Raw genomic sequence first — 12,151 nt, forward strand, 5'->3', positions numbered from 1 at the left:
ACTTGTATCTGGATCTGAACTCTCCCAGAACCCAAAGTGTTCTAGTCCAGGTCTATGGTTAGGCCAAAGGAGACAGCTGAGAAGTCCTAACTTTCTGGATCCAAACACTACTGAATGTGGGGGTATTTAGTTTGGACCCAGCTGTATTTTGCAGTTGGGGGAAGAGGTAAGTTTGCAACTCTGGCTTTAGCTACCAAGAACCTATTATGTCGTATGTTTTTCTTGTTTTATTTAGATTGTAAGCTCTATGGGCCACAGGATGTGACACGTATACGTGTCCAGTCCTGCAAAGAGTTACAGCCATGCGTGTAGCTACTTCCATGTGGCGTCCCATTGACTTCAGTGGGACTCTGCGCATGAGTACGTATACACAGAGTTTTAACCCTTTGCAGGACTGGAGCTCAATTTGTAAATTGCCATGTGTATTTATTGGGTTTATATACAATTCTGTAATCTTATTTATTAATGTGCCATTTTAGACATACTGTTAATGGACACGGTCTCTTGACATTTGTTTTTCCAGAGAGTGGTCTTTCACCTAAATTGATCAGTCCCCCCACTCCTGCCATGTATAAGTATCGACCAGCTTTCAGCAACAATCCCAAAGTCCACTACCATGCTGCGGCTGAGCAGGTGAGCACACCACAATTGTCTAGAAGAACCTGTTCCAAATGAGTAGTAGGCTACTTCAACCTGATGTACACACTGAATGTACAGTACTTTCTGTGTGAAATCATCTTTTTTTTTTCAGTACTATTGTAATTGTCATGATGCCCTACTGAAAAATGTGCCCAGTTGCTTTACCAAATTTTGGACCTGATCCTGAGAACTCTCAACTCCTATCAGCTTCAACTGACATGAAAGCCAGTTCCCATTCACGTCAACAGTAGTTTGTGTCTGCTTAATACTTCTCAGGATCGGGCCCTTTAGGCCAACAGATGACATGCTTTGGAGATGCCTGAGCGTGTAAGCTCACAAAAAGAGCTTTAAAAGAATTCCTTGTGGGTATATATTGTTGTTAAAATGAATATAAGATTATGTGCATTTGAACTGCCTTAATACACTTTTAATGCTTGAGTTACAGGTTTTTTTTAAATGACCCTTTATATTATCTGTTAACAGAAAAGAAATTAAAGTCATAACAGTTAAAGGGACACACTCTGTCCTGGAAAATAGGCTCAGAAGTTACTGGTTTGTTCTATCACATATGTTGCCAAAATCCATGCAAATGTTTATATATGGATGGATATTTCCCCTTAAACAAATAGCCCAATGCTATTTTCTTAAAATTAATTTCAGCAGCAATTCCATCTTCCGCCCTACAGTAATATCCAGGGTATACCTGCAATCAAGGGAATGAATGTAGTAGAGGTATGAAATAGAAGTCAGATTCAAGCTTCCAAGGGGTTGTTCTAAACGGCAGTGATGGGGGTAGGGGTAAAGGGGGGCTTTGGCAATGTCCTTTTAACTTTGAAAATGAAGGACGTGCCTGCTCATTCTAGATGTCACTGCTTCTTCATCAGCTTTAAAAACATGAGGTTTTAGTCTTACTGCATGATCTACTTATAAATCATGCTTTCCAGATCTGTCCCCAGAATGAGGCAGAAATTGCCTTGTGAAAGGGAGCATTTCAGAACGTGAGTACTGCGCCAAGCTGGCTGTATCAAAATCAAAATCTGTATCTCATCTTCACTTTATTACTGGACAAATGGCTTGCCAGCGAGTTCCAAATGTATTTACAGGCATCAGCTAGCACTTAAGCTGAAATGTTGATGTGTGCAAGCAGGGTAGTGCAGTACCGACAGTATTCCAGGTCCAGATGCAGTGCCTGACATAACCTACAACGGATGAATCTTTTTCTCCATTTGGGATGTTCTGCAATACAGACGAGGGGAGTGGTGGGTTCTGGTAATTGGGTATAGCGTCTTTAACTGCTAGGTTTCTGGTTCAAATCTAGCCTAAGATGACAGAGTCACCTTAGGCTGACTGACCTGTGTCAAATGAGTTTAGTGGTCTTTGTAGTAGACAAGTGGCCACATCACAGAAACTGGTACCAACAGGCAACCTTGCTGGCAATTTTAGAGGACTGAATAGATACGGTGACCAAACCACATTTAGTGGGTTGGGCGTAACTGTCCTCTCGCTTCAGGCTTGAAGTACAGTGGCGGACTGGTGTGAAGAAGATTGTGCTGCTACTCCTGAGTTGTACCGGGTCTTCAGCCTGTCAATCTAGCACCATTCATGAGCAATAAAAACAAATTGTGGGAGGGAGAGCGGAACACCCAGTGGGAGGAAATAGGCCAACCACTTGCATCATATCTTCCCCATTAAGCAGAGTCCCTTTTCCAGAGAAGAATCCAATCTATCTCCATGGTGGAGGAAGGTAGTGAACTATCGTGCACATTTCTCTATCTTCCCACTCAAAGACACAACCTTGAAGTAAAAATGAGTATAAAAGCACCCTTCTGTCAGTTATGCTTTTTTGTATTTTTTCCTTTTCCTTTAAAAAAAAACCTGAAAGGAGTCAATACGAGCTGTATTGATTGCCTTTCTGATTAAGTAAGCATTCACTAATCATTCTTTTTTTTTTTTTTTTTGCAAAGTTCCTATAACCAGTTCATTGTCAGTTATGGTGAAACCTGTCATAAGGGACCAGCCAAAATCAGTTGCTTAGCAGAGAATGGCCTTTAAGTTTGAACAAAATTAGAGGCAATCTTACATATACTATAAAGTGGATGCTTACAACAGAGGGGTTTTCTTCATGCTTTCAATGTATATAAATAAAACATGGGGTTTACGTTTCCTTGTCTGGTATAGCACTCTCTCCCACACAGCACATGCAATGGGAAAAACTCCTTCACTTCTGCATCAAAGCCACAACTTTCAAAAGTGACCTTTGACCGACGGTGGCTCAGTTTGTGGCCTCTCAACTTCGAAGAGCTTTGGCCTATATTTCAAAATCATTGAGCATTTGTCACACCATCCAACGTCAATAGGAATCTGGGGGTGCTCAGCACCATTAAAAAGCCCAAATTGTGGGTAGCTGGGCTCTCCAAAATGAAGGTTCCAGAAACTGGAAGCTACTCTTGGAAACTTTTATTTCTAATCTGTAAGGACAACGTTTTCCAAGGTCAATGTTGTCCAGTCAAAATCTGACCAACTTTGACAGGGGTTCAGTCTGAAAGGGTTGGTCACCTCTGTTTGCAAAGGGCTTTGTTGCAACTGTCAGTGCTCACTCCTCAGCATGTTTATTACAATCAGTAATACTTACCATGTAACAAATATGAATTAACCCTTCTCACCTCTGAGGTAAATTATTATCACTGTGTCGCAGCTGAGGAATCTGAGGCACAGAGGTTAAGTGACACTTCCAAACCCATAGAATGAATCTGTGTCAAATCTGGGCTTAGAATTTGAGACAACCTGATTCCCAGCTCTGTTCTCCCTATGCACTTCTCACTCACCAGGAGAAGCAAATCAGTGCGGTGTGCTGTGTCCTGTGCTTTCCCTTTCTCATACTCATCTCTGTTTTAGATCACCATGCAGGAGGGACACAAGCAAGAAGTTCTGATTGAAGAGAACAACCAGAGCCTTGATTATCAATCGGAGCCCAACCTGGACATCCCAAACTACAGGAAGAGCTCGCTTCACAAGACTTATCAGTCCTCCCCACTCCAGACAGACTCCTTCGCCGTCAATTCGCGATCCCTGAGCTTGAAGTCTGCCAGCAGGAGAGGGACAGACAAAGTACCGCTTCATCCAATAAGATCAGAAGGGGCTGCTTCCACCCCCTACAAAAGCATCTTTTCCCCCAACTCCCTGTCAAACAGAAATGGAAGTCTGTCTTATGACAGTTTGCTCAACTCCATGTCCCCCTCCGGGAGGAAATGCATAGCCCATTCTGCTGTTGGCTCCGTCGGGTACCATTCGCCATATTTGTCAGCCAAAATGTGTCACCTCCGGGGGAGCGAGCTGCAACGCCAGGCTCCACAGAGTTTCAGCCCAGTACTGGGTGGCCCAGCGCCGCACCAACGGGACCCCTCTCCCGTCCGTTACGACAACCTTTCAAAAACCATCATGGCATCCATCCAGGAGAGGAAAGAAATGGAAGAAAGGGAGAAGCTCCTCCTCTCACACCCGGATTCAATGTTTGCAGACTCGGGTGTGTATGACACCCCTAGCTCTTACAGCCTTCAGCAAGTCAGTGCGCTGTCTGAAGACCCTCGCAGCATGGTGATGAGATATGGCTCCAGAGACAATTTGATGACTGCGACCAGTTTTAGCACAAGGAACCCTATACTCCAGTCCTCAGTGTCTTCCCTCTCAAGTGCAATGGCCAGGGCACCAAGGACTTCCACAACTTCCCTTCAAGCCGATTTAGCCAATAACAATGTCCAGTCCCATCAGGCACTACAGGGCAGGGTGAGCAATGGCTCCTACAAGTCACCAGGCCATCAGGTCCCATCATCCCCTACAGGGATGCCTAGGTCACCCTCTTACGGTCCGAAGGCTGTCTCATTTGTTAACACTGTGGAAATAACGGAGGTGCAATCTGTGGGAGCACAAAGGTATGGATTGCTTAAATAGCTTGTAAGTAACAAGGTCGTCCTTGCAGGCGAGTACAATAGCAGTTATTAATTGTCGGGACCCAGCTTACTTGTTTGCCTAAACAATAGCAGGCATTGTGATGTGCGTGGGTAGCTCTTTAGTTCTGGGTCTCATAACAACCTTATCGTCACTGAACATTTGTTTATTTCTTGTTACTCAGGCTGTAGATTGTAATAAGGAGTTTCAGTAGGCTGAAGTGCTTCGTTAAAGGACTTCCTCTTTTTCTTGATAACATGTTCCAGTAATGGTGGAGTAGTGACGCTAACATTTTATACAAATCATTGAGCTTGTATAACGCCTTTTGGTGAAAGAAGAGTTTAAATTTTATAATGTGAAATGTTTTGATGATTAAATGAAGTTGTAAAGTTTTTACAAAGTTAGGAATAAACAAGCGTTTAATTGAATAAATTAGGTAATTAATTGAATAAATTAGATAATTATTTTAAAGTCATGGGGTTGATTCTGCCACTCGTACCCACGCTGAGTATTGCCTTCTACTTTAGGACTGCTGGCAGCAAAAAATGTTACTTGTTGTGAGTAAGGATTGTAAAATCTGGTTCTTAATGATTATTCTGGGTGCCCAGTAATGCAGAATTGGTGATTAAAGAGCACTGGTCAATTAGAATCTACCTACACCTTGCTGTATTCTTCCTGGCATAAGGAAGGAAAAATTCTGTGTGAAAACTTATTTATTTAATTATTTATTTATGTTATGATTATACTTCTAGCTATATCCCATAAATTATTTGGATTTTCCATAAATAGAGAAAGTGTTTCCTTCCCAAAGCCATTCCACTTTTAATTCAAAAAATATTTTCCTCTTGGTTTACTGACCTGTTAATTCTCAGTTCATTCCTCTTGCCCATAATTGGATTGTTCATGATTAAGGCTGCGAGTCTGTCACAGAGGTCATGGAAGTCACGTATTCTGTGACTTACTGGGACCTCCGTGACTTCTGCAGCATCTGGTGCATCTGGCATGGGGGCCAGTCACACCAGCTGCTGCTGGGGCAGTCTTGGGCCATGGTGCCTCCCCTCCCCAACAGCAGCAGGGGTCTCAGGCCACTGTGTCCTCCCGCCCCTCTCAGCAGCAGTGGGGGTCCCAGGCTGCGCACCGCCGCTTCCCTCTCGAGCCCCCAGCTGCCCCCATCCCAGAGCACCCAAGATTTAGTCAGGTGTATATAGGACAAGTCATGGACAGGTCACTGGCCTGTGAATTTTTGTTTACTGACCTGTCCATGACTTTTATTAAAAATACCCGTGACTAAAACGTAGCCTTATTCATGAAGGTGGGTGCAGTGATTAATTGGGCCAGTGAGGTCCAAGCAGTGATATTAAACTTCTATATCAGTGTGACGCTTCATTCAAGTCAGATAATTTGCCCAAACTGTTTTGTAAAATCTGGTTTGCATGTGTAGTAATTTAAAATTAGATTGTTTTATGTTGCTTGTATGAGGTATTGGTTACAGATGTTGCTCTTGTTACTCTTCTAAACTAAAGTGGAGATACTGGTCTGTTTCTATGTAAAAGTACGTTTTCATTGGAAAACGGACTAGGTGAAACTGGCCTTCCTTCACTTTCTTAGTAGAGATGATTTAACAAATCACGGAATAAATTAATTTAGATTGTTCTGAATTGTGGCATATCACTGAATAGATTATTGATTGAATTTCCTCACATGTATTTATTTGAATATATTTGAACTTTTTGGAGAAGTCTTTTAAAAATATGGCTTGACTGTAAACAGCTGAGTGTTTGATAACCTCTTTTTATTGTTGTGATTAGTCAGATAACTCAGATACTATTGTTTCTGTTTTCTGATTGGTTGAGTATGGGAGCACTTGCATGTGAGAATTTATAATTTAGCTTCCTTGAATACTTGCAGTTACCACTTTGAAATCTGCTTTCTGCAAACATCCTTGCCAATAAATCTATTGTACAAATGCTCCCCCAAAAGGAAAGAATAAGAGGCAGGGAGCATGGCAAAGAGTGAGTTTCTTTAAAAATACCAAGTAAATGCTGTTTTAATAAATAAATAAATTCCCTCTTTTTTGCCCATCACAGCGGTCACCTCATGATGAGTTTCAGCAGAAAGACCAAGAACTGAACAGCTCTGTAGCCTGAGTTAATTTAATCATGGAGGTGGTCCCTGTAAAACAGAATTGAGGCTAGCTGGCAGGCAGCATCTGGGAAGCTTGTACCACCAATTCCCATGCTATAATGGTTCTACAGAAGAATGGAGGGTTTCAGTTTGCGGCTTAATATGAATAAGAACATGGATAACTGGTATCTGAGTAGTTTCCTGAAATGCTAGCATCGGTCACATGTGGTTCTCTCTCTTCCTTGGGGAAAATATGCACCTTGAGTTTGAAGGTCTGAAAAGACCTCACAATACACAGCCCATGCTGTAATTACTTCAGCTGAGTGCATGATGGAAGGATCTAATTCTGTGCATCAGGGAAGTCCAGCTTTTTTCCACACCTGATGCTTTGTGCATTCTGTCATGCCCTCTGCCGTTGCCCTAAAATCCAGTGTTAGAAAGTTGCTCCAAAGCCTCTTAGTGAATTGTAGTTGTTAAAATGATTTTCTCAGTGGAAGAATAGTGAACATTCAGCAAGAAGACGCTTCTGTCCTTTTCTCTCCTTTTCATATATATTAAACTAATGAGTTTATTTTACTAAGAACTGTCTGTTTTCCCTTCCAAGTCTGCCCTCAGTTTGAGCCCCAAAGATGCCAGTTGCTGCTATGGTAATTAGTATAAGGAGCGGGGAGGGAGGATGCTGATACAACAGCTGTTTGCATCACATTGGTCTCTGTCTCTTGTTGATCATACAGCTGTCACCTTATGGGCGAGTGGTATAGTGTCTGTAAATTCACTCCAGGTCAGATCTCTGGAGTTTTCAGAAATGCTAAGTGCAGTACAAGTGGCCTGACTAATTTATTTTTCCAAATAGGTTGAGCACCCATAACTTCCATTTGAGGTTAAAGGGAGTTACACTCAGCACATCTGAATATGAGTCATTTCCATTTACGTGCCTAGATGGTGCCCAAAGTCAAGCATAAAAATCAATACATTTGAAACTTTTAGCCTACAAGAGTTAACCTGCAGCAGGAGTTCTGTGCTGGTAACTCTGCATACATCTCGTGCTCTACCTCCCATGACAGCAGCACTGCAGATGCTAATGCCCCTCCTCCACTTTCTCCTAACTCCTGTCTCTCATGTTTCGTGGAGGAGATCCTCAGACCTCTTATGCTACATGATAAGAAGAAACTGGACTATTGAGACCAAATTCAGTGCTGATTTAGGCCCTGTGTAATCCCTTGCATTTCAGTAAGATTGAGCATGGTATAAATCAATGCAGAATTTGGTTTTTAAATAGTTTGCACTAAAGTTGGGAATACAGATTTTGGGGAGCAAGAGATTCAGATGCTGACAAGTACCTTTAAGGAAAATACACGCTGGGAACATCCCTGATTTTCCCTTAGGAAGCAGCTGCTTTATGTGCCACAGAGAACCCACATATTGGGAGGCGGTTCTCTGGCCAGTATAGGACTGGAGTAACAGTTCTATGCTGGTCCCCTCCTCCATTTTTATTATTGCAGTAGCTCTTAGAGGCCCAAGGGCCCCATTGTGATAGGCACTGTACAAACAACATAAGGAACATGTCTGGAATGCACTGCACTCCTGCTGTTCTCTGCCAGTGAAATGGCCCGCAAAGGATCAATACAAGCCAGTCCACTTTAGAGCCACCATTGGGCATTAATTGCATCATAAGGGGCTGTGCTCCATTGCTGAGCTCTACTGAGCAGGTGAAGACTTTTGTGTTTACTTTTTACAGAAGATCAGGGACATTGGCCATTAAATCACCACTCAAAAACTGGTTTCTGGAGCTAGTTTTCTTGATTAAGACAAACAAATCCCAAGTGACATGCTATAAAGAATTATAGGCTAAAGTCTGGCTTCAGTCACCTAATATCCCTTGCCTTAGCTGTATCAACTGTAGTTTTGTTTACAGAAAATCCAAGATCAACATCTACACATAGATCTTGTCTACACTGGAGAAATTTGGCTGCTCATTCTATTTCTCCAACAAACTCTGTCCTACCAGTTTGCATTCCTGGCCCTGGGTGTAGTTTTCAGAGGGCAGTGCCCCTCCCCCACAACGACAAGCCTCAAGCAGGCACAGAATTTGTTCCTCTATGCGTGGTCCCATTGGCCTGACTGGAGCTGCCCCACTCCCGCAAATATAGAAATATAGAAACTACACTTATGCTCCTGGCCCTGCTCCAAAAGCAGGGCTCCACCCACTGAACTTCATCCTCAAGTACTACACTGGTCTGACTGCTCCAGGGGTGGAAGTGTGCATGACCATTGCAACAAAAACTCCAACTCTTAGGTCTCTAACTCTCCCCAAAGATACCGGCACTCCAATACTATAATGGTCTAGGCCATAGCAGAACAGACAGCACTCTTGCTGCAGCTCTCTCACATCTGTGTTTCTGCAGGAGCTCCTGATAAGCTTTTTGACAAAAAAGAATCAGGAGCAAATGTTCAGCCTGGCTTCCATTTTAAAAAAAGTAGCAAGAAATAGCTTTGGTACCCAAGGACTTATAGGAAATCTTCCACAATTTCCTAGGCTCCCAGAAGCCTTTTAAAATCTGTGAGGAGCCAGTGCTTCAGGGAGCTGTTCTGGGAACTGTGGGATAGGTACCTGGAGGGTAATGAGACTGCAGTGGACCATGGCAACAGTAATGTGGATGCAGGGCAGAACTTCAGTCAAACCCGCATGGACATGCTGGTACTTACACTTGTGATGTCTTGCCAGTTCAGTTACCTATAGTTTGGTTCTCTAGTGCAGGCACAGCCTAAGTGTGTAGCAGAACTTTGGTTGGCATGAAATACTGGAGCTGCTTCCTTAGCTCCAGGGCAGAACATTCATACCAGGTACCAGATGAATCCCTGTCTTTACATCTTTACATCGTGGGAAACTTTGGGCCAGTAGAGAGAGACATATTATTTTGGGAGTGTATGGTGGCAGTGTGAAGTAAAGGCTCATCAGTTGGATGCAATAAATCCTACCTTGTGCTGCCTCTAAATGCTTTGCTCCCATGCAGAGTGGGCCATGTTCTAAACCAATTAAAATGGTCTTGGCTTGCAGATTGTCCCCCAGTGCGGACAGCGCATTCCTTTTAAAAAATGTTCTTGAGACAACCTTAGCCACAGGTCATCAGCAGAGTTTGAACCTGGGACCTTCAACACCAGGTACAGATATCTCTCCCACTTGAGTTAAAGTAGTAACTCAGTGGGCTGCTAATTGGCTATTATCCTCTACATAGACTAGCCATCAGACAGGGACAGGAAAAAATACTTTGTAAGCATGTTCAGTGTCATTGAAATTAGCTGGGCGTTCTCTTTAAAATTCAATGACACAATCTGGCCCTGTACAAGAGTAAGCCATGTCCTTGCCTATAAAGCAGTCTCATCTGCTTCCTTATCCCTGAAAGGTAGTGTTGAGAAATTGATAGATTGATGGGACTGACATTAGGAGCAGCCAAATAAGAGAATCTGCCCTAGAGCACAAACTAACCTTGTTTGTTTCAGCAGATTCCATTCATGCTCCATATATGCCTTACCTGAGGGCTATTGGATTGTGATGGACAAAGGATTTACACCCTACTTTGACATATGTTAACCTTTTCAATATGGTCATTTCTTTCATAAAGATCTTTAATCACATCTGTCATAATTGCTCTGTAAGGGCTGGATTCTACAGTGCAGCCTTAAAGCCATCTTACCCATTGCAGGAGGGGTCCGATGGAAGGGTGATTTTCTGTTGTCGAGTGACATAGGAACTCTTGTACCGCTGCTGGCATAGCAGGAAAAAAGGGGCCTGGCTCATGCACCCTGAGCTATGGTTATCCTTGGTTGTGTTTCAGCTCCCTTGAGGCCTTTGCAGACCATCATAAACTAGAGCATTCCTTAGGCTGCTCTAACATGATAGATGGAGTCCAGGAAATGCAAATGCGAGCATTGTCTAACATGGCACCAGGATTAGGGGAATAGAAACGTGAGCTTTAAGCTACCCTTCCTGACTTGCACTCTGTGTTTCCTCTGTGGTTGAGAATCTGGCCCTAGAGGCTTATGCTTTACTTTTATTGTGACATTTAGTGATTAGTAACAGCATTCTGTTCTTTCACTAGAAGTGTTTTGCTACTGCCTTTTCTTAGGAGATTTTTCGGAGTGCTTTTTTTTTCTTCTGAACATAAGTAAAATGAAGTTTGAGCAAAGGCCAGCAATGCAGAAGAGACCTTTCAAAAAAGCAAATTCTTACGCAATAAGATCCAATCCAGCAAAGCATTTAAGCATGTGATTAATCCCAGTGGGCCTGATCCAAAGACAAAATTAAGCTGCAGTCTCTAATTTCAGTGTGCATTGCGTCGGGCCCATTGACTTCAGTGGGGATACTCACGTGCTTAACTGTTTTGCTGTATCAGGACATAAAGTAACAAGGGCAATTGCTTGTCTGGCTATCTGGCTGCCATTACTTTGATCACTAACCCTGGATCGCTTTATATTTATTTTGTTGCAGGGAGGACATGCAGTTGAAGACACCTCATAGTAAAATAAATGGACAGCCAAAAGGAATTTCCAGGGCAGATTGTCGACTGGGTTCAACGTCAAGTTCCCAGGGGGCCCCGGTCAGTCCTGCTAGACACTCAAACGTTAAGAAGGTGTCTGGCGTTGGTGGAACAACCTATGAAATTTCAGTGTAAAATAAAAAGAAATTTAAAATAAAGAGCCATCCATTAAGCCAGCCATGAAGCTAGGTGCACTGTGAAGACTCAAACAACATCAACCACAAAAGGAGCAGCAGCTGCCAGTGTCCTTTTTTGTTTTTTTTTCTGTTTGTTTTCATCTTTCTCTTTTGGCCAAAAAAGAGCTGCAGCCTTATTCTTGGGAATAAAATTGTACAGTCCATCAGAAACTGTCTCGATAACCTGTCTCGAACTGACTGCGGAAACTGGCTACCACCTAGCACCTCAACCACAGAGATTATTTCTTTCATGAAAGAAAGCGAAAAAGCCATTGTGTATTTGTCTGTCAAACAAAACTGTCGTGTAGAAGTTGTGCTGTGATGAAGAATTAATCTGGGGTCATGTTTTTCCTCACCACGAGTTTTCTGGCCAGCAAAATCTCGGGACGAGCCACTGGCCTGACTGCTGTTTTCTTACAGACATGGAGACCAGACTCCCTGTTTGCAGTCTGTGTGTATGAGAACTACCATTTGTCCCCAAACCATTGTCGGTGTTATTCCTCCTGCTTTAAAGGAACCAGGCAGGGCGCAGTGGCCCTCAAGCATCATGTAGTGTTTTAAAGTCTCTCTCTTTCTCTCTCTCTCTCTCTCTCCCTCTCCACCCACCCCCACCACTTGCTCTGGGTGGGAGGGGAGAAAGAATAGCAGCAGCTTCTCACTGTCCACGATTCGCCTCCCTATGTGTGAAATTCTGTGTGTGTCCATTTGTGTCTTATGGAATCGGACTGC

At 43.0% G+C, this 12,151-nt stretch overlaps 1 protein-coding gene across 1 annotated transcript in view; it reads left to right on the top strand.

Moving 5' to 3' along the window:
* Positions 1-11,381, top strand: part of ZDHHC8 (zDHHC palmitoyltransferase 8) — a 176,148-nt gene extending 164,767 nt beyond the window's left edge. The window contains exons 9-12 of the mRNA XM_077835139.1: positions 524-650; positions 3,357-3,361; positions 3,566-4,568; positions 11,198-11,381. Of these exons, the coding sequence (XP_077691265.1) occupies positions 524-650; positions 3,357-3,361; positions 3,566-4,568; positions 11,198-11,381 (1,319 nt within the window). The remainder of the gene's footprint in view (positions 1-523; positions 651-3,356; positions 3,362-3,565; positions 4,569-11,197) is intronic.
* Positions 11,382-12,151: the final 770 nt, after the last annotated feature.

This window comes from Eretmochelys imbricata, chromosome 15, assembly GCF_965152235.1.
Source record: "Eretmochelys imbricata isolate rEreImb1 chromosome 15, rEreImb1.hap1, whole genome shotgun sequence".
Lineage (NCBI taxonomy): Eukaryota > Metazoa > Chordata > Testudines > Cheloniidae > Eretmochelys > Eretmochelys imbricata.